The sequence below is a fragment of the Neomonachus schauinslandi genome, chromosome 7, assembly GCF_002201575.2.
Source record: "Neomonachus schauinslandi chromosome 7, ASM220157v2, whole genome shotgun sequence".
Taxonomy (NCBI): Eukaryota; Metazoa; Chordata; class Mammalia; order Carnivora; family Phocidae; genus Neomonachus; species Neomonachus schauinslandi.
In genome coordinates this window covers 92,770,524-92,792,412 of record NC_058409.1, presented here as the reverse complement: position 1 = coordinate 92,792,412, position 21,889 = coordinate 92,770,524, and the positions used below count along the sequence as shown (strand labels likewise).

General features: G+C 46.2%; 1 protein-coding gene across 2 annotated transcripts in view; it reads right to left on the bottom strand.

Moving 5' to 3' along the window:
• Positions 1-21,889, bottom strand: part of SLIT3 (slit guidance ligand 3) — a 592,885-nt gene that overhangs the window by 483,238 nt on the left and 87,758 nt on the right. For both annotated transcript variants that reach the window (XM_021695640.2, XM_044917114.1), the window contains exon 4: positions 12,071-12,142. In XM_021695640.2, coding sequence (XP_021551315.2) covers positions 12,071-12,142 — 72 coding nt within the window. The remainder of the gene's footprint in view (positions 1-12,070; positions 12,143-21,889) is intronic.

Below are 21,889 nucleotides of genomic sequence, written 5' to 3'. Positions count from 1 at the left end.
CACTCCTCAGTGCGCCCCCAGAGAAAAACAGTCACTCAGTCCCGTCTCCCCGGTCTCTGGCCGCACTCCGTGCTCACTCGGCCTGTGACTGAGCATTTCTATCTCTGGCTCACGACCCCGTGTAGAGTCTCCAAACCAGCAGATCCCTGCAGTGCGCTCCTGCGCCGCTCCTCCCGGGGGAGGAAGGGGAGTCTCCCCAGATCTGCCGCTTGTTGGGTCCCGGCTGGAAGATCAGTGGCCCAACTGTGCTGTGGATCACGGTTTATGGCAACCCCGAGCTGAGAGCCCGCTCCTCCGCTCTGTCTCTGCAGCCGCTTCCCTGCTCCAATACCTGGGAGCTCTGCTGCACTCAGGCACCTCCGGTCTTTCCTCTCCTCTCCTCTGTTCTCTCTCATCTCTCATCTTTATGACCATACTTTGAACTCCTTATCAGGTAAATTACTTATCTCCATTTCATTAAGAATTTTTCCTAGGGTTTTATCTTATTCTTTCACATGGAACATATTCCTCTGTTTCCTTGTTTTGCTTGACTCTCTGTTTGAGTCTGTGTATTAGGCAAAGCAGCTATCTTTCCTAGTTTTGAAGGAGTTGTCACAGAAAGCCTGAGGGGGGTGCCTTTCAGTCTGATGTCTGTGCAGTGCCCTGGGTGTGGTAGCCTTCTAAGAACTGACTCTTTGATTATCTCAGTTGTGTGGAGCCCAGAAATGCAAGTACACCTGCCATCAGAGCCAGCATTCAAGGGCACATTCCCTGGGTGGAATGTGCACACCTGCCAGCTTTGAGGTCATAGGAGAGTGCCAGGCTGGAATGAGCCTGCCAAGTGAGTTTTGCTGGGTGGAGGCATGGGGGAGCATTGGGCCAGGGCAAGTGGGCCCACCAGGTTTCATAGGGCAGGGCTGTGGGGACATGCAGGGCTGGGATAAGCACACTTACTGGGTTTGGCAGGGCTGCAGGGGAATACAGGGATGGGACAAGCAACACTAGCAAGGTAGAGGGAAAATGCAAAATGGTGCCTGCCCGTGCCTCTGTCCCTAGAGAGAGTTCCAACAGACCCCTACTCCTCTGGCAGTCCCTTTAAGCTTAGCCAATGAATCTCCTTCACATACAGTCTAGGCTCCTTTTAGCTTGCTGCTTTTGAGCTGGATCCTGGGGTGAGTGAATCTGTGTGTGAGCCCTTTAAGAGTGGAGCCTTAGTCTCCTAGAGCCCTTTAGGTCTCCTGGATATAAGCCCCATTGGTTTTTAAGGCAGATATTTTGTAGGCTCATTTCTTCAGTGCAGGTCCCAATGATTGGGATACCTAATATGGGGTTTGAACCCCTTGCTCCTTAGAGATACATTCTATATTTATGGGATCCCTCCCACTACTGGGTTGTCCCCCACTAGGGGTGGGGGTTTTGGCAAGACCACATCTCTGCCTCTACTAATCATTCTGGTGTGGCCTTTTTATCCTTTGTTGTGGAGGAGCTGTTCAGATAGTTTTCAGGTCTTTTTCATAGAGAATTGTTCTGTATGTAGCTATAGATTTGGCATGCCCATGGGAAGAGGTAAGTTCAGCATCTTCCTATGCTGCCATCTTGAACTACCCCCTCAAACTTCTCCATTTCTATTTGGTTTAGACAGTACTGTTAGTATAGTTTTGCTGTTGTTAATAATGTGTGAACACTTTCATTACAATCTTCAATCTCCAGGACTTTGTAAATGGACTACAAACCTGAAAAATGAAAATGTTCAACATACAGGTACTGAGCCCACAGGAAAGACAGAAGAAAGCCAAAGTTACAGACTTTTTTTTGATAATTTGAAATTATGCTAGAATTCAGGACATCAAATTAAAACACTATTTGTCCCCTGGAAAGATTCCCAAATGTTGGTTGAAAATGAGAGATGATTAGGCTCTTTAGAAATGTTTCTGTTGATGCTGAATGTGGTTCAAGAACAAATAATTCAAGATTATTAGATGTGGGTACATTTGCATCATTCAGGCAATTGTAGAATGTGTGTTTGGAGTCTGCCCACCTCAAAAGGCTTATGTTTTTCTATATATAATGTGATAATTCCCTGACATTCTCAATTCCCTTGAGAGTTTCTAACTCCAGATAAGGAGTGTGCACATAGGCTGGCCTTGGGTTCTCATGCTCAGTAATGGCCTAAGGTTGCCACTGAGAACACATTCTTTATGTGAGCATCATTGGTGATGGCCACATAGCCATGCTGAGGCTAGCTGACTTTACCACATGCCACAAGGTGCTGAGAGCAGCACATGGTGTTGTGTAGAGAGGTTCCAACTCTGCAGGTGGGTCCCAGCCAAGGAAGTCTGAGAAGGAGCCAGGTGGCAAGAAGCCCATGCTCACACCCTCTGGGCTCAGATTAGACATGTCTGCATTCTATATACTCAGCATCCCAACAACCAGCACGTTTCTCTCTCTCTCTCTCTCCTTCCTTTCTCCCTCACACACACACACACACACACACACACACAGTAGGTGTTCAATGAATATTTTAGTTGTCCCTGGTCACACAGTTCTCTTCCTAGGAATTGGATAGGAATGTCCCCAACAGGGAATTGACTATGGGCCAGGTATCAGCTGGGTGTTTGTTTTATTTTTCCACTTCCCCAATTCACTGTTTTCACATACAGCACAGAGAACACACCGACATATGAAGGCTTCCGGCTGTGTGTGCAAGGAGCTGAGCTCTTCTTGCTGCGAGCTGTTTAATGCACCACCAGAACTAAAATTCAGGAGCTTCTCTGAAGCCCTTACACATATAACCTTTTCTCTTTATATTTTTCCTTTTTCTGTAGCAATTCAGTTGGCTCCAGGGTTTCACCATTATCACCAGTATCCAGTTTAGTCTGACTTTCTTCAAGGGTGGCTTTTCTCACCCTGATCCATGGCATGACTCTAGAATGGTTAACCCTTTGCACACATCTTCAGAAAGCCATCTTGGATCCCCCACCAAGTAGACCAGCAAAAACCCTTACCTTCAAACCAAAGAAAATACTAAATCCATGAAATCACTTAAGAGAGGGAGAATCAAAATGTTTTATGCAGCAACCTATAAGAAACTCATTTTGTGGGATGTTTCACATTCCAGCCCATGGTTTATTCCCCCATATATCCCTGCCAGTAATATCAACCAGATGTGGCAAAGAAGTCTGTGCAGAATTGTAAAAATTACAAGCATATTCTGTAATTCCAAAGCATTGTAAAGTCACAGCTTGGTTTTCTTTCTTTAAAAAAAAAAAAAAAAAAACCACCAAAAAAACTTTTCAAGCTGGCAAAATGTTCTCAGTACAAGTATTACCTGATCACTTTAGAAAGTTCTTCTGTTGGCCCAAAGGGCCAAAAAGTTTTCAAATATAAAACCCAACTCTACCTTTGATATGTTGTAGGGAATTTAGGAAGGTCTACTTGCACACATACATTTAAGTCTATAAATTTTCTTTTTTTCTTTTTTCTTTTTATTTTTTAAAAAATATTTTATTTATTTATTTGACAGAGAGAGAGAGCACCCGCACAAGCAGGGGAAGTGGCAGGAAGAAGGAGAAGCAGGCTCCCTGCTGAGCAGGGAGTTCAATGCAGGGCTTGATCCCAGGACCCTGGGATCATGACCTGAGCCGAAGGCAGCCGCTTAACTGACTGAGCCACCCAGGCGCCCCTAAGTCTATAAATTTTCTGTTTTAATTTTCAAGTCTTAATACTTTAGATCTCAGGTATGAGCATGTGCTCATATATACTCATATAAGCATAAAAGTACAAAATACTGAAACTTGAAAGCTTCAGAGATCCATGATTGTTTTTTCTCTCTTTTGTAAGGTGTGTTTCAGCACAGGAGGCACATGATAAGGTAGAAAACAATCCGTAGAATTGGAGGTCAGAAAGCCCTGGGTGTATTCCTAGTGAGTTAGTCTAACTCTTAGGCTTCAGTTTTATCATCTGTGCAGTAGGCACAAAAATATCTACCCTGCAGGAGAACTAAAGAAGATTGCATATGCAAAGGGTATCTAGTACACAATAGGTGCTCAAGAGATGTCTGGTTTTTTTGCCTGCTCCCATATCTATAAAGTAATAGGGTTTGTACTAGATCAGTGTTTCTCAAAGTATGCTCATGGATGACATACACCAAAATCATGTAGGGTGCCTATTTACAAGGTCAGAACCCTAAGTCCATTCCAGATCTAATGAACTAGATGTCTTGGTTACATGGCCTGGGAATCAATATTTTAACCAGCACCTCAAGGGATTTTTTTTCCCCAAATGCTAAGTTTGAGAAGCAGTGGAACCTAGATCCTTGCTCACCAAATGTGGTCCTGGGCCAGGGGCATCACCTGGAAGTTTGTTACAAATATAGACTCTTAGGTCCCACCCCAGACCTACAGAACCAGAATCCACATTTTAATAAGATTCCCAGGTGTTCAGATGCACAGTCAAGTTTGAAAAATTCTGGTCTATATAACTTATTCCTAACTAAAATTTTACCATTTAAGGGTCTACAAGACAATTCAAAGTATTAGCCTATAATCAACTCTGTGTATAGACAACAGGCTCCTGTGCTTAGCCAGATAAAGCCTCAGTGGAAAAGAAAAGAAACCTTCCATGCCTTCTTTCCTGGCTCTTGCTTAAAGCACTATAGACAGAGTGCAACTCATGCAAAATAGAAATCCCAAGACTGACATGGCACCCCCTATAATCCATTATCTGTCCACATGCAGATTAAAGCTAACCTGTCCTCAAGCACATGATGAAACTTGCAGCTGATGAAGCATGCTGTAAAGCAAACAGAAGGCCAGAGCCTCACTGCAGTGTTCAGGGAGTGGGGGAATGAAGAAGGAGGAGGGACGGGAGCTCCAGTTTGCAGGAATATTTTCCATGAGCTTTTAGTGGCTGTGCCCCTGGAAAAAGTGACCCCACGTCTGCGATGGTGAGGCTGGTCTGTCCCTGGACTCTGAAGGCTAGGCTCGCATGGGGGAGCAGGTTTCCGGGATCCAGCTCCAGGCAGGAGGGCTGTTTCTGAAACCCCCACCATCCTGATGGATTGGTTTCCCCATTGTCCTATTACCATTTCACCACATCAGATAACAGCTCTGCTGGAAATGGAGTAGTATGGTTTTTGTCTTCTCCACTGGTTTTTCACTTTTATAGCACTGTTTCACATCGATATAGAGTTTTATGGAGACACATACTGCATGTAGTTATGTTTTCAAGTTTAGTGCAGAACTGAAAGATTAAGGTGGCTGCAGAGGGATCTACAAGCAGCAAAAGGTGTTACCTAGAGATATGGGGCCCCAGTCATTCAACAAGCCTGGGCCCATTTAAGGCTTCAAAGGCATAAGGGCACAAACATTAATTGAGCTTCTACTAGGTGGCACTTTAAGTAGTTACTAACTTCTCATAAATACAGTAAGGAGACTGTGGTTAGGAATGTGGGCTCTGGAGTCAGGCAAGCTTGGGTTTGAATTTTGGCTCTGCCAGTTGCTGGCTCTGACCTTGGGCAAGCTGTCCAAATCTCTAGGACTCTGTTTTTTTATCTCTAAAATGGAAATGTTATAGTATCTGACCCCCTAAACCTGAGACTGAGTAAGGGGATATACATAGAAGCAGGTCATAGAGCACCTGATCCATGCAAATATGTAATACGCACTTGGGAACTCTTATAGGCTGGTGTGTCATCCCCATCCCCCAAATTCATATTTGAAGCCCTTGGACTCATTACTTCAGAATGTGACTGTATTTGGAGATCAGGTCCTTACAGAGGTAATTAAGTTAAAACATACCCATTAGGCTGGGGCCTAAGCCAGGGTCACTGATGTTCTTATGAGAAGAGGAAGAGACACCAGGCCTGAACATGAACAGAGGGACAACTGTGTGAAGAGGCACGAGAAGACCGCCATCTCTAAGACAAGGAGAGAGGCCTCAGGAAACCAACCCTGCCAGCACCTTGATCTTAAACTTCTAGGATCCAAACTGTGAGAAAATAAATCTCTGTTGTTTAAGCCATCTAACCTGAGATCCTTTTCTATGGCAGCCCAAGCAAACGAAGACAGGAGCTATGACTGTTATCCCTATTGCACAGCCAATCAACCTGAGACCAAGAAAGTTGAAGCTACTTGCCCAGGGTCACCAGAGAGTAGGATCCAAACCCAGGTTTATGCGGTTCCAAAGGCCACATTCTTTACTCTCCCACTGGGCTGACTCAAAGAGACACTAGATCACCTTGCTGAATGCAGCTTCCTGTTTGGGAGTATGGGGCACACAAGGTGGTGACAAGAGCAGACAATGGTGAAGAGGAAGGAGAGGTACAAGCGAGCAGGAATGAGAGTTGGGAGGAGGACTCCCTCACTGGAAGTCTGAGGTTTCCCAGCCTTTAACTCTGGACAGATGCTGACCTACTGTAACAACAGCCCAGTGACTTGGGGCTAGTTGGTTGGCCACACTTCATAGTGTTTTCAGCTGCCTCAGGGATTAACCTTCTAAGTCTCTTGCAACTCCACAGACCCAAGTGAGGGCCAGGGGGTTTAACCCCAGTGGCATTTTTTTAAAGCTTTCACATACCTCATAGAACTGAGTGGGGAAGAATGGTGGGGGGGCTGTCCTGCTGCTATCACACTGTTTGTTCAGCTATGGGCTTTAAACTACTACCAAATATGGAATGGGCTCTTTGGACATGAATCCAGGACAGACAGGCCAAAAGGACCCCAGTGGTCTCCTCATCCTCATATGGGGAAGTCAAACTCTTAAAAACTGCGGTTGTGAACCACTGTGGCCCTCGTCTCCTTAAAGCTCTCTAATCGGTAAAATGCAGAGGACTTTTTATTTTTTAAAAAGATGTATTTATTTATTTGAGAGAGAGAGAGGGAAAGAGAGAGAGTGGGGGGGGAGGGCCATAGGGAGAGAGAGAATCTCAAGCAGACTCTGCACTGAGCACAGAGCCTGATGCAGGGCTCAATCTCACAACCATGAGATCACGACCTGACCAAGAGTCAGACCAACTGTGCCACCCAGGTGCCCTGGTAAAATGCAGAGGACTTTTAATCATGGTTTTTACCTTGTCTTCTGCTCCTAATGCTTTCTGCCAACATTAATACTTTAACCTCCCAATAACCGGAAATCCTTTGCTCCCTCTCCCATGTGTAGGTGAGAGAGAACGCTGGAAACGGATACAAAAAAAGGGTGGAATTAATAACCTATAGACCATGTAGCGGACTGCGTTCCATCCCATCCTGTCTAGATGAAACAACTGAGGCCCGGAGAGGGGAAGTAACATGTCTCAGGCCACAGAGCCTGTGGGTGGTGGAGCCGGTCTGAGGACCGGGATCTTCCCGCTCCAAGTGCAGTGTTCCCTCACTCTCATCTCCTTTGGAGCCCGAACTCTATGCCAGGTGCTGAAGTGTTAGCCACAGATGCCAAAGCCCTGGCATAAGCACTGCTCGCATCAGTCAGCTAGCAAAGTCAACCGGAGCCATCTTTCCCTGAGCACTTGCTATGCGCTAGAGTCAAAGCTGAAGGCTGTGCATGGGTTACTTTCATTTATCCTCACAACAATGTAGAGAAGTAGGTTCTCTTGTTTATTTTATTGGTGAAGAACCTGAGACCCAGGGAGGTTAAGTGACTCATCCACAGTCTCACAGCCCCTTAACCCCTTCACTCAACTGCCACCTCCTATGCTCAGCTCTGGGTCAGGAGTGGTAGGGAACTTAAGACCAGAAACATGGTCCCGACACTTGAGAACCTTATGATCTATGTCAAGATGGGGGTCGGGGGCAAGCTAATACTTACTGAGTGCCCAGGGCATGACATAGACCTTACTGGCCCTTTATCAACCGCAGCAGTATTACCTAAACCTCAGGGCACTTCCAAGCTCTAGGATGCTCTGGCTTGTACTCTATGTGCTTGAAAACAGGGCAAGAGGACAGATAAACCACTAATATAGATATGGATCAATCAATCGATGGTGCTGGATCTGAGGGTGGATGGGGATGGAGTGACCAGCAGAGGCCTGACAGAAACACTTGGATATATGACAGGTCCATTAACAATCTTTGTTATCAACACTTCAGGTCTCCACAATAGCTAGCTTGGCATAGTAGAAAACTGAAGGACGCTAACCCCTCTAAGCTTCAGAAGTAGATTTGAGAATGATTCTCTCTGCAAGATTGGTGTAAAGGTTAAATCTGAACATTGAGGCAAAGTCCCAGGGTAGTGCTACTTCTTAGAAATGTGGGCCATATGGGCAAGTAATTCAAACTCTTGAGTTGTAGTTTCCTCTACTATAAAATGGGAGTATTGAGGCAGGGAGCTGACTGTAGTAGAGAAAAGCACAGACTCCAGAGTCAGATTACTCAAATTTGCATTCTGGTTCTGTCACAAAGTAGTTGTATGATGTTGGGCGAGTTCTTAACCTCTGAGCTGAAGTTTCACATTGATCAAACAGTAATAGTCATAGCACCTATCCCACAGGGCTGGTAGGAGTATCAAATGAGTTCTACATAAAGCGCTCAGAACAGCATCTGCCAGTCAATGGGTTTGCTACTGTTATTACCTTGAAGTGTTATTGAGGATCCAAAGCACTCAATTAAAGCGCAGCAGTCTGCACAAAGTAGATGCTCAATAAACTTGCAGACATCTGTTGTTTTCAAGTTTGGCATCACTTCCCCCATCTTCCAATAACAGAATTATTCTTTCTTTGGGAAAACCCATACTCTCATCCCCAAACAAGTGGGATGAACCCACGACCCAAACTTGATCAGTCAGAGGACACCACCTCATTGGCAACAGCGACGTGCTCTGACATTGACGTGTGACCAAGCTAAGCAATCTACCATTGGTTCTTTCTTGCAGGACTGTTGACTCTACCCGGATTGCCAGTTTAGTGCCCCCGAGTCTTCTGCTTTTGCCCACCATCATGGGCACTGTTACACACAGTGGAGGGAGGGAGATGAAGTCCCAATGACATCACCAAGCCCCTGGATCCAGTTGTTCCTAAAGCCATCTATAACTATTTCTAGTATTCCCAGGCATATAAACTAATATATTTTCTCTTTGGATTAAACTAACGTTAGTCACATTTCTGTCACTCACTGGTTAGTAATGTTATTATAATAGCAGGTTTTCAATAAATATTATTTCCCTTTCCCATCACTCCTGAAAACATCTTATTACATGTCCATAGCCTTTCCAAAAGGTATTCTTTGGATAAACACTGAGTATTAGGCAGTTTTTGTCTACAGATCTAGTAAGAAAGGAAAAGGCGTGTCCAGAATTGCTACTTATCCCACATGGCATACTATGGAGTAGACAGCCACAGAGTACCCACATTTAGCATTCCCTGGAAAATAGCTCACTGTGTCTATTGAGATGCAATGCTCTTTTAAAACAGAGCTAGTGGCATATGTATACACACTCATGATTGCACATTTATTGATTTCTAATTTGTACCCTGCTTACTTCCAAAAAGGCCCTGGAGTGGCCAACAAAATAAGACAAAGACGCAATAGGGCCATTAAGAAAAATCAAAGATCAAGCCCAGAGAGAAAAAAGGGATTGCTGATTATAGCTGAAACCTGGGTTAATATAGTTGCTTCAATAAAAAAAAAAAATTATATTTAGCTCTCAGCGTTTTGGCAGCCATTCAGAATGTGTCATGATAAGGCACATAGAGAAGTGGGCATCCTTCATGTCTGCAGCTGAAAACCCAGCAGAAGCCAGGCACAGTGGAAGAGTTTACTGAATGAATGAATGAATGAATGAATGAATGAATGGGGGTAAAAGAACCAGAGCCTAAGGGTACTGTTGATATACCTAGGCCTATATCCTTCACTTCTTCATCGGCCCGTTCACTGAGAGCTGATGTGGTGCCGGCCTCTGTGCCTGGCTAGGGCCTGGAAGGGGACGGCCACCAAAGGGAGTCGAATGTCTTCCCTGCCTTCCCAGCTGCAGCTCTTCTGGCTTGAAGTAAAAGCTCAGGGTCGTCCACCTCAGTGCTCACAGCAACTCCCAGTGCCTTCATGCATCCCGGAGGAAGAGATCAGAGAGTGAGGCTGAGCGGATGGGAAGTGTAGGAGTAGTCATAGTTACCTTGGTGAGGACACTCACACCGCACTGTAAACCCTAGAAAACACACGCACACTGTGATCTCGTCCGATACTCACAACTCCTCAGCGAGGAAGATGAAAGGGAGGAGGGCTGTCTGCCTTTTACTGATGAGGATATTCAGGCACAGAAGGGAAAGTGACTCCCCCAACCTCTCTCAGTTACAAAGTGACAGGATAGCAGCCTGAGGTCTCCCATGTCCCGGGCTATTTGCCCGGGCCTGGCCCCCAGCATCTCGCTGCCTGAAATTCCTCCTCTGCTTGGGTCAAGAGCAGCCTTGAACAAAATGGGCATCACTCTGACGGCTGTGGGGAATGGCTGGGAGGCCACGTTCCGTGAGCAAGAACCGGCCCGCCTGATGTCCTGCAACAAGTAGAACAGTCAGACCCCACCTGCTCGAAGCCTTCCAGCAGCCCCAGCCCCACAGACACCTTCTGTGTGCCTAGAAAGTGATGCTGAGATTCCCAGTGAAGAGCAGATAGCCAGCATTATTTAGGAGCAGCTTGAAAAGGCACAATGTAGTGCTGGGTGGAGAGACAGCTAGTAAGTAAACACAGAGGGAAAGAACTATACAGGAAGAGGAAATTAAAAACCAGGTTGTTTCCCCTCATGCCCATTTCGTCTTGCTTATCCAGCTCAGCTAGACACCCAGGCTGCCGAATGTCACCGTATCCACCCTCATGCTCATCAAAATGGATTCGGAGAGGAAGGCTGGAAAGGGGGGCATATTCTTGTCCACGTTTAACAAAGTCAGCCAGGTGGACTGAGCCAGAGAAATGCAGTACACAGCACGAGCAGACCTTGACAAGGTACGGGTGTGTCCTAGAGAAGGCGAGCCACGCTACTGTACCACTTAAACAGCAGCCAACCCTTGCTGTTCTTGTTCCAATAAAGTACCCCTTAAAATACACTTATGTATATGGTCTCTTTGTGTGTACCCACACATATAGATATAGATACAGATTTCCAATTCAGAACTCGTTCTTAAGTGCACTCACTGACATGTGTTTCGTATTTCCCAATGTATCTTGGAGCCTACACTCATTGTTCGAGTGCATAAATAGGTATTAAACACAGCCACCGAGAATGTGAATAGTGGCCACAAGTTTGGAGCCTCCCCAGTAATGTTAGAGTCTTCCCAGCCAGGCTGTAAATCTCACCGCTTGACTAATAAGCAGCCAGACACTGTCACTCCATTCAGAAAACCAAGGCTCAGGCCAACCCAGTTCACCCCATGAACTGCAAGAGTCATTGCCAGTATGACCTGTAGGTTCAGAATCATGGAGCCATTCACCACCAGTTAATTAGCACTTGGCTAACACCCACAATATGCAAACCACAATCTCCATTCTGACATGCATCTCTAGCTCCTAAACCTCCACACTCTCCCACTGAATAAATGCACAGAAGCATCTCCAAGCTTCCCCCTGCATTATAACCTGGACCATTAAATAAATTCAAGCTGTTTCTTCCTTTTCCCACAAAACCATAGCTCTCCAGACCCAGGATTCCAAGACTGGCAGCGGTAGGAAGCAGGCGAAGGGCAGGACGTGTACTAGTCTGCAGGGTGGTGAGGTTGAAATGATCAGTCCAACCCAGTGCCTTCTGACACCACTGATGTCTCCTGTAAATAAACGCATCTCAAATCCCATCCTCAGGGCATTTCCCTGAGGTAAGGTCAGACCCATGTTAAATGGCAGCATGTCCTTCCTTGCAAAGAAAAGATCTACTACCAAAAGTCACGAGCTCTCAGTGGCCACTTAAGTCACTGATCTCTGAAGAAAGGGAGCAAAAAGTTGGGTGTGGAGGGGCGTGTAAGGGCATGCCATGTTGAAGACCAGCTCCAAGTCCCCGCGCATATGGGCTAACTGCCAAGCTCTGCATGGCACCAGGCTCCACTCACGAAGGCAATCACAATATCCATATCACCAAAGCCAGGCAGGACGCCTGGTAGAAAACACAATTCAATTCTACTCACAGTCTGGTGAGCTTCGGTGTACTCTGGAAAAGCAGTTCTGGGAGGACCTGGAGCTTATTCTTGTTCAGGCGCCTACAGATGAAGAGAAGAATGAAAGGATGTCAGGGGACATTAAATTGGATCAAGTGTATTCACAGACACCAATCAATTAATCAATCAATCAAGAGGTATAAAGAGAACTTCTAGATCTTTCAACGTGGGATGCACATCATGTTAAGGCATATTCTGTCTTGAAAAGCTTGCAGTCAAGTTGATGATATAAGGCAAAGGTCAGTCACAGGCAAGAACATAGCATGCGTGCTACCATTCCCCCATCATGAGCCTAGGACAGACATCACTCATAGATCACACGTTCTTTCCCACAGATCCCACACAAGGCTTTCAAAACTTTCTGGCCAAGTGCTCCAGGTAGCCATTGCCAAGTGATGAAACTGATAAGCAAAATGGGTCCCTAAAAAGAAACAAAATACCAGAGAGAATATTCTATCCTAGATAATGGTGGTGGTGTGGTGGGGAAATAGCAGTTACTATGGAAGTAGAAGAGGCCACGGGTTGAGGGGCCAAATGGAATCCCTACCAGCCTGGCTCTTTGGCCCAGAGCAGGGCTGCATTATAATTTTCATGGGCCCTTGGCACTTCTGCCTTTGCGTGTCCCTATCTCTATAAAAAATTAATATCATATTTTATAACTATGTTGGTATAAAATATATTAATATTATATATAATAACATTTACTTTGACCTGAAAGGGTTTTTTTTTTTCCTTATAATTTTAAAAGAAATGAAAGCATTTTCATGGGACTCTAAAAGTATTGTTGGTCTTAGACACTGTCCCCACCATGCCTAATGGAGCAGTCGGCTCTGGGTCAAAGATCACAGTCTGGCCATGCCGTGTGGCTGGAGGTAAACTCGGCCAGGAGGGAGGCCCCATGTTGGATGGCAGCAATAGAGCCAGTTAGACAGTCTCCTGAGAACGGTGAACACTAATGCCAATAGTAAAGAAGGCCATGTGTGTTTCCAAAGGACACAGGACCCTTGTTGTGGCTTCCAAGAAGACTGCTCTCCTGGGAGTGGGAGCCCAAGAGGGAGACCCTGTTCCCTGCCTGCTCCCATGCCTCCCTCTCCTAGTATCTTCATGTAGCCTCATCGGTGAGTGTCCAAGCCAGTGTCTCCAAATCTGTCCCCAGAATGTCTTGGAGCCAAAGAACAGTTTATAGCCTGGCTGACTTTCTTCCTTAGAGTGAACTGCCTGTTTGGTTACCTGGGACAACCATTATTATCTTAATCTGAGAGTTAAGCAAACTGAAGAAAAAAGGTGAGCTTCTTCTTTGCATCTCCTCCCAAAGCCCACGCTTTCCCCATCACATCAAGCAGACATGGTTCCCTGGGTGGGATTTTGGTATTTTCCCCCTTTCATCCCAGATTGATGGCCAAACACTTGAGAGGGACAGGGATCTAGAAGGAGGTTAAAAAGGGCAAAGCATGTAAGAGAGGAGCATTTAAGACCACAGAATAAGCCTCCTATCAGGAGTGCGCTGCTCAGCTCTGAGGGGCTCACGGCGTGTGTGGGCAGGTATGGACCAGTGATGCTGTTCAGGAGCCCCCTGACTCAAGGAGGCCAGACGAGAGGCTGGAAGTTGGACAGGATAAGCTCAAATTCCCTGCCTCACCCCAACGGCAGCCTGACTCCCACACCAGTGCTCTTTTTGAAATTTTTTGTTAATTGTGGTAAAAAAAGTTTTTTTTCCACCTTAACCATTTTCATGTGTACAGTTCAGTAGTGTTAAGTATATTCACATTGTTGTGCAGATCTCTGGATCTTTTTCATCTTGCAGAACTGAAACACTATCCCCATCAAACACCCCCCCACCTGCCCTGCCCTGTCCCTGATAGCCACCACCATACTTTGTTTCCCTGAGTTTGACCAGTGTTCTTTTGATCACACCCAGTATCTATTCTTTGTGTTCCTGTCACTAAAATAGAGAGATGGAGGGAGCCCGGGGGAGGGTGAAGAGTAATCTAGTTGCTTGTTTAGTTCGGTTCCCATACAGTCAGCAATAGGTCCCTTTATGTCATGTGGGAGCATTGATCCCAGGGGAGGCGTGGTATGGCTTTGGGGCTGGTCAAGGCTGGGTTCAGGTCTAACTATATCTTGATCTCTTTGTGGGGCCCTAGGGCCATTACCTAGCCTGCTGAGCCTCAGTGTTCCATGTGGAAAATAACCCTACTTGTTGGGTTATAGTAATTCCTAATGACACAGTATATGCCAAGTGTCTAGCACTGCAGTGAGAGCGTGGTGATAATACTACAGACGATGCTTGTCGAGTCCTAACTGCATGTCGGACGCAGGCTGCATGCTGGACGGGCAGGATTGCAGGCAGAAGAGCCCAGAGGCAGGCGCCATTATGACCCACATCTCACAGCCGAGGACGCTGGTGTCTGGAGGGGTTGGGCACATTCCACAAGGCCACAGCATGAGGAAGGGGTAGGGACAGCATCTGGACCCAGGCAGTCTGCCTCCAGAGCCCTGGTTCTGAACCACAAACCACTCGAAGCCTTGCAGTAACTGATGGCTCCCTTCCTCTTTCCCTTTCTTCTTCCTTTTTTCCCCTTTGCTTCCTTTCTTCCACAGTTGCCGCCCCCTCTGCACTAACCCAGACAACCGTCCACCCTGAATCCGCCTCCCTGCCTGAACAGGACTCTCTTGGAGGTCCCTAAGGCCAGAACTGGTCTCTCAGTGGGTCTGTCTGGAACCACCCTCTATTGTCACAGCTGCGCACAGCCTAGTGAGAGTGCCATTCAGATGCCCAATGCTCCAGTCTAGGCAAAAATCCGAAAATCTGGCCTGCTGCGGCCTGCAGCGGGTAGGGTGTTCAGTGCGCTAAAAGCCCCAAAGCAGAGTTGAAGCTAAAAATAAAACCAGCTTGGCTCCAAGGCTCCAGGAAGGGAAGGAATCATTTTTCAGTATTTGTGGCTGGACAAAAATAAAAACACAACCAAACTGAGCCAATTGTGCTCTGCCTGCCTGATGAGCCTTCCAGGGCAGCTGGGCCGGGCTCTTCTCCCAGAGCCTCCGGGTTTTTCCGCTTTAGCGTGGGTGGGCCTCATGCTGGTTCTCCCTATCACAAGGAGTTCGATGCTCTGTTTCATTCCCAGCTCATCCCAGGATTTATTCACATTTACTTAGCTAACCAAGCCGGCTGAAAGGTCTTCCTTGAAGAGCTGATGAAGGCTCCAAGCTGCATAAGGTGCATTGCCCATGCGGATGCTGTAGAGCAGCTCCTGAACAGGAAAATGAACAGTATGACATGTGTCACTGTCCTGGTAGAGGGGCAGGGAAGCACTGGGCTGCAGACGGGAGTACTGGCCATGAGGCCCTCGATCACTCATGCCGTCCTCTGCTCTGTCACCCTGGGCCCAGCGGTGGAAATCTCCTGTTGTGGTTCAAGCTGAAAATAGATCCATGATGCCTGGATGGAAAAAAGGACTGAATGGGACCCATATGAGGGCAGACCCAAGGAGGTTGACAAACAGGCCATAGGCCAGGTCAGTGATAAGATAAAGTCCACCTGGCTGTCCCCCTCCCTTTGAGATCAGTACTCTTTTTTAGCTTTCCTGTTGGAACACTGGGCAGCATCAAGGTCAAAAACCCACTGGCTGTGAGTTGCAAGGTCATACTGCTTTTCAGCCTGAACTATGAAGCTTTATAGTACTGCTGATCACCCTCCTAGAGGCAGCTGTGTGTAAAATCTGATTAGAGGTTTTGCCACTTTTTTTTTGTTGAATTTGTCCATTTATCTATCTTTTCAATCATCCATCCATCCATCCATCCAGCTTTCCACCCAACCACCATCCATCCGCCTCTCCAGTCCTTTTTCAATATGAACATACAAAAATGAATAAGAATATTCCTTTCCAAATATCAGATGGTAGTGGAGAAGATAGACATGAAAACAAAGGTATCATAGGAGAACAGAGTGAGGCCGGTGAACCCAGACCTGGTAAAGGAAGGCTTCCCAAAGGAAGTGGTTGGAATTTAGTTTTGAAGCATGAGTACAACTTTTCAGGGGACAGGAACAGAGGGCTCTAGACTTGTGCATGGCCATGGAGGGCCATGAGACCCAGGGACACTTGGGGAGCAGGCTGCATTGCTGAATTGTGGGGATGACATGAGAAAAAAGGGATGAAGCTACAGAACTAGGCAGGGGTCCTATAGCAAGGACCCTCGTGGGTCATGATAAAGGATCTGGGCTCGGGTGTTTCCTGAGAGTAATGGGAAGCCACAGGAGGGGTGTGAGCAAGGGAATGATCATCTGGTTTAGATTTTAGAAAGTCCTCTGGAGTAGCAATAAACCTGGTTTGGCAGAGAGTGAAAAAGGAAGCAAGGAAACTAGTTAAGAGGGCTCTTATGTGATCCACCTGGCTGTGTGAGGACCTGGTTTAAGGATGAGAATGGTACTGGGGTGTAGGAGATACATGGGAGGCATCATCGACAGAGTCAGAGGGAGTTACAGGGGTGGGGGTGTTAAAACTGTCCCCTGGGGCTCCTGTTAACTGAGTAACTGATCAGTTGAGATTACCAATCACTGCTGAAAGGAACAGAGAAGGGAGACCAGCACACAGAATGTGGCGTGTTTAGATTCCAGATTTCTATACTACTGGGGTCTCTCAAATATGTTCTGACAACTAATATCAGTAGCTAGTAATAACAGTGAGGCCATGACTCAGGTGCTGTACCAAGCACTTTACCTGCACTGTCCCATTTAATTTCCATAGAAACACGTTGAGGCTAGTACTCTCAGTAGCTGTAATAAGGGAACAGAAGACTAAAGAGGTTAAAGCACTTGCCCAAAGTCAAACTTGATCAAAATGATGGTGATGGGATTTGAACCCAGACACTTGATGCTAAATCTGTGCTCTTAGCTACCATGGATAACGACAATATTTAATTAGCTCTTCATTATACGCTGTCTCAACTTATCACCTAATGTGTGAGTCTCATCTTCCCATTAAGTTCTGTAGGTCCTCAAGAGTAGAAAACGCGTCTAATATCTTCCTGCTGTCCAACCTCAGCCCACACAGCCCCGGGCACGCAGTGGGTGGTGATTCAGAAAGGGCCGGTTGAATTTCATGAATAAATCATAAGGGAAGAATGGCAAATTTGGGGAGCCTGAAGAGTCAACAGCCTTCCTGGGCTAGGTGACAGAAGCCATCCTGTTTGGAGGCGAACACAACTCCCAGAGGGCCCACATGTCTATCTGCATTCTCCAGAAACTTCTTGCAGATTCACCTGCCTCACTGACAGGCAAGGCAAGAACTGTGGGGCTCATTCAGTACCTCCCCTGCTGGGTGAAGGACGGAGTGAGAGGCCTCGGGCCAGAAGCATGTATGTCAGCAGCAGGCCAGGGCAAGGCCACAGCACAGCCAAGCCTTACTTTCCTCAGGGAGCGGTAGCATGTCCAGCTGCCCAGCTACAGCCTGAAGGAGGGGAAAAGTCAAAGTGTGCTAATTCCCAAAGGTCACTGGGATTGTTTATTTTAGTAATGAAATTAATTGGTTCCTCAGCCCCAGGCACTTTCCTAGACAGCCTAGATGTTCTCTAGGTCAACTGGTACTTTCAGAAATGTCAACATGTCTAAGCAACAAGGGCCAAAGAGTCTCTGTCGTTCAGAGCAGAAGCTCTAAGCCTCCCCCAGTGGAGAGATGGAGAGGGCCATGGAGCTGAGGCTCCAGGTAAGCCCAGAAGGAGGAAAGCCCCAAACCCCAGAGGTCTCAAATCCCAGCTCAGAGGTGGCACCATCATCCATGAGGATATACAGGTGTCACTATACATCAGGGGAACTCTGTGAGCATAAGGGAAAAAACTTGAACTTCGGCAAGTGAAAAAAGCAGACAGCCCTGATGTGGGGCTATTTCCACAGTTGCTCCCTGTAAACACTGATATCCTCTTATTTTCTTGGTTTCCTCACTGGTCAAATCACATTCAGGCTTTGTTCCTGCAATGCAAATTTCATAATGCAAACTGGATGTAACCTGATCAGTTCAATAAGAAAACTGATTTGTGATGTTGTTGGTTTACATCACTGTCATGATCAGAAATGCATCCCACGTGTGTAGAAAGAAAGCTTATTTGCTTCAGCACCCATGGCCACTTCCGTTGGGTGACCGATTCTTTTTTGCCATTGGAATTTCCATTTTTAAAATTTATTTTTATTTATTTATTTATTTTTGTTAGCAATTTTCTTGAGATCTAGCGGGGGCTTCCTTTTAATAGCACTTCTGGTCCAAACCACAATTTATTTTGATGGTTCAGGAGCAAGTTGACCTGAGTCTTATCTTCCACAGAATTTAGCATTTGCTCACTGACATTTAGGCTGGCTTATGCCAATTTTGAAAATCTGTTATTTTTAGTTTACGACTTCAAAATGTCCTTAATAGCAATTAAAACCTTTTATTTTTGACATTTCTGTGAGAGAAATAACTTTGTTTCCATCATCTAAAATTCTTGCCCCTAAGAAGTTTTTTCCTCATTAAAGTTGTTTGAAAGAACCCATTTTATTTTTATGTTTTAAAAAGATTTATTTATTTGAGAGAGAGAGAGAGAACAGGGAAAGGGGCAGGGGGAGAGAGAGAGAGACTCTCAAGCAGACTCCCCCCTGAGCACAGAGCCCAATGCAGGGTTCAATCCCAGGAACCCTTAGATCATAACCTGAGCTGAAATCAAGACTCGAATGCTTAACTGACTGAGCCACCCAGGTGCCCCAGAGAACCCATTTTAAAAATAACTTAAAGTTTATTTTAGGAACACCATTCTATGTAATAGCAAAATATGTACCTCATGAGGTCCCTGAGAGGGATGAATGGTTTAACATCTGCAAAGGTCTCTATAGGACTCCTCAAAGGCTCAATAAACAGTGACTATTGCAGCTAATGTTCTTGTTACCACCATCATCTCTAGATGCCCCATGAGGCCAGAAATAGAGTTACTTCTCCCGTATAGACTACTGTGCTGGTCAGCAAGGCTATTAGCATAACAAATGAGTTCCAAGATCTCACTGGGTTAACACAGTAAACACAGATTCTACACTCCCATAAACGACTTGTTCCATCTTTTAAGATGACATAGGGAAGGCATGGCCTCCAAGGCCACTGGGCTGGCAAAGAGAGGAAACAAGGAGCCATACCAGCTCTTAGCTTTCTTGACCGAGTAGGGACTCATGACACCTCTGCTCTCAGTCTGTTGGCCGGAAATACCGGCATGGAGCACACCTCACTGTAAAGGAGGCTGGGAAATCTACAGGGATCTTGGGTATTTGGTGAGAACTATCATAATAGCCAGCTTGTTTTAGCATCAGAGCAACAGTCATGACCTCTTTGTTCTTGTTGTTTCTTCCTTCTTCCTTTTTCTGTCAAGATAGGGCACTTATGCTGTACTAAGCACTGTGTGAGATGTTTTATATGCATTCTTTCATTTTACCCTTAAAGTGACTCTCAAAATAAACACGGTTACTGTCATTATTTTACATAAGGAAACTGAGGCATAGAGAGATTATGTAACTTGTCCAAAGTCACCCAGCTGATAAACTTCCTTCCTTAACACTTTGGCACTTGGTTGACCAGCAGGCCTCGTAACAGTCCTGGGAAGGAGGTCAGTAACAGAGAGCATCTGTCTGTTTTATAGCTAGATAAACTGAGTCAAAGTGGACTAGGAAAGTGACCCTGTGCTCTCTTGGCTTTACTTTTCAAGGCCTATTTAACGATCCTGCCCCTCTGGAAGGCTCTGAGGTTCCCAGAATCACTGTTCCCAGGGCAGGAGGGAAACCCAGAGCCATCTCTACAAAGCATTTATTCCTATTCACCTTTCAGACCTAAAGGATCTGTCCATTGAGAACTTCCCTGCCTGCCTTTGTAGGTGACTTTGTACTGAGAATTATGTACAGTTTTAGAGAGCTCTGGGGCTTGCCCAGGATCTCACCTTGCTGGGATTCAACTCAGGATGCTAGCATGAAAAGAAAACAAGCACAAAGACTCCCAAACAACCCCTTTTGAACTTTCCTGCACCTCACATTGGACCAATTTTCCTCCAATTACATGGTCGTTAGAAAGAAAACAGAGCACATCAGTGGCCTGAGCCTGCTTTGCCTCTGACCCATAAGCCCAAATATCCCTCCCTCCAGAACACCTTGATTTCAGGAGGAGAGAAGGGGGTGGGGAGAAAGAAGGGCAAGGGTCCTGTATATGCAGCTACAGCGGAATACTACTGACTCTGCAAAGAATAAGCCACAGGGCACTAAGAACCCTCTTGTTCCAGGGTGGCTGACCTATAAGACCTAAGTCACTTTTGCCTAGAACAATTCAGGGAACCCCAGGGGCTATGACCAATAGGCTGCTTTATCTAGGACTAAATTCAAGAGCAGGGGTCTCTGGGAATTTCCCAGTGGATTGTACATGAAACCACATTAGCACACTGAGGGCTCAGACTCCAGGAAAACGTATCTAGAGTAGGAGAAAACATGCATTTAGGCATGCATGTGAATGCACAGACACAGACACACGCACCCAACATACACTGCAGACATACTGAGTGTGCAACTTAACAGAGTCATGTATATCCATCAGAGCTGACCAGATCCATTTCAGACAGTCAGACCACTTGACACTGGCCAAAACTTGCATCCCCATAGTGATGTCCTTACCCTGACAAGGCAGGCAGCCCCCCAGACTCAAGAATCATGCCTTGATCCCTTCTGGGACATTCCGGTCTTGCATCCTCTCTTGCCTCAGGGTGTTTACACATGCTCCTCCCTTCTCTGGGAATTCTCTTTACTTGGTGCCCAGGGTGGCAGCTGTGGAGGTGTTAAGATAGAAATGTTTTGAAGGTGGAGCAGACAGGATTTGCTGATGGATTAGAGGTGAGGCTTGAGAGACAGGGGAATGAACATGGACACTGATGTTGGGCCTGTGCATCTAAAACTGTGGAGCTATTGTTACCAGAGATGGGGGAGGAGTGTGGGTAGAGCAGGTCTGAAGACCAGAGTTGGACATGTTAAATCTGATATGCTTATAAACATCCAAGTGGAGACACCTGCTAGAAAACTGGATATGCAAAACTGGGCTTTAGGAATAAGACCAAGATAAGAGACAGATGATATTTAAAGGCATGAATGATGGTCTCACTATGGGAGATGAAGAAAGGGGAAGAGGAGTGAGGATGAGTGGTGGGCTGCACCATCCACCGGAGAGCAGAGAGAGCAAGAAACAGCCACCAGTGTGGTAGAAGGAGAAGCAAGAGAGGGTAGAATCATGGAAGCCAAGTGATGGGGGAGAGTTCCCAGGTGGGGTGGGATTGCTGCTGAGAGGTAGAGAAAGATGAGGATGACATTGCATCTAGCAATGCAGAGCTCACTGGTAACCTGGAGAGAGCAGCTTGGTATAGAGGTAGGCATGAACTAGTCACTGGAGTGGCTCCAGAAAGAGTGGGAGGAGGATTTCAAGGGGAAACAAGGATTATGAGGGGGTTTGCTATACCGGAGGACAGAAAACAGGCTGGTAGCTAGCAGGGGCTATGGAGTCAAGAAAGGCTTTGTTGTTTTTAGTTTGTAAGATTGCGGGGGGTGGGGGGGGATTGCAACATGCTTCTTTGCTGATGAGAGTGATCTGGTAAACAGAGAAAATCGATGATGCAGGGGATGAGGGGAAAATTGTTAGAGAGAAGCTCCTGAACAGGTGACAAGGAAAATTCCAATGCACAAGTGATGGCAATGGCCTTCGACAAGGTCAAAGGTCGTCTGTGGCAACAGCAGGGTTGGCAGAAGTTAGG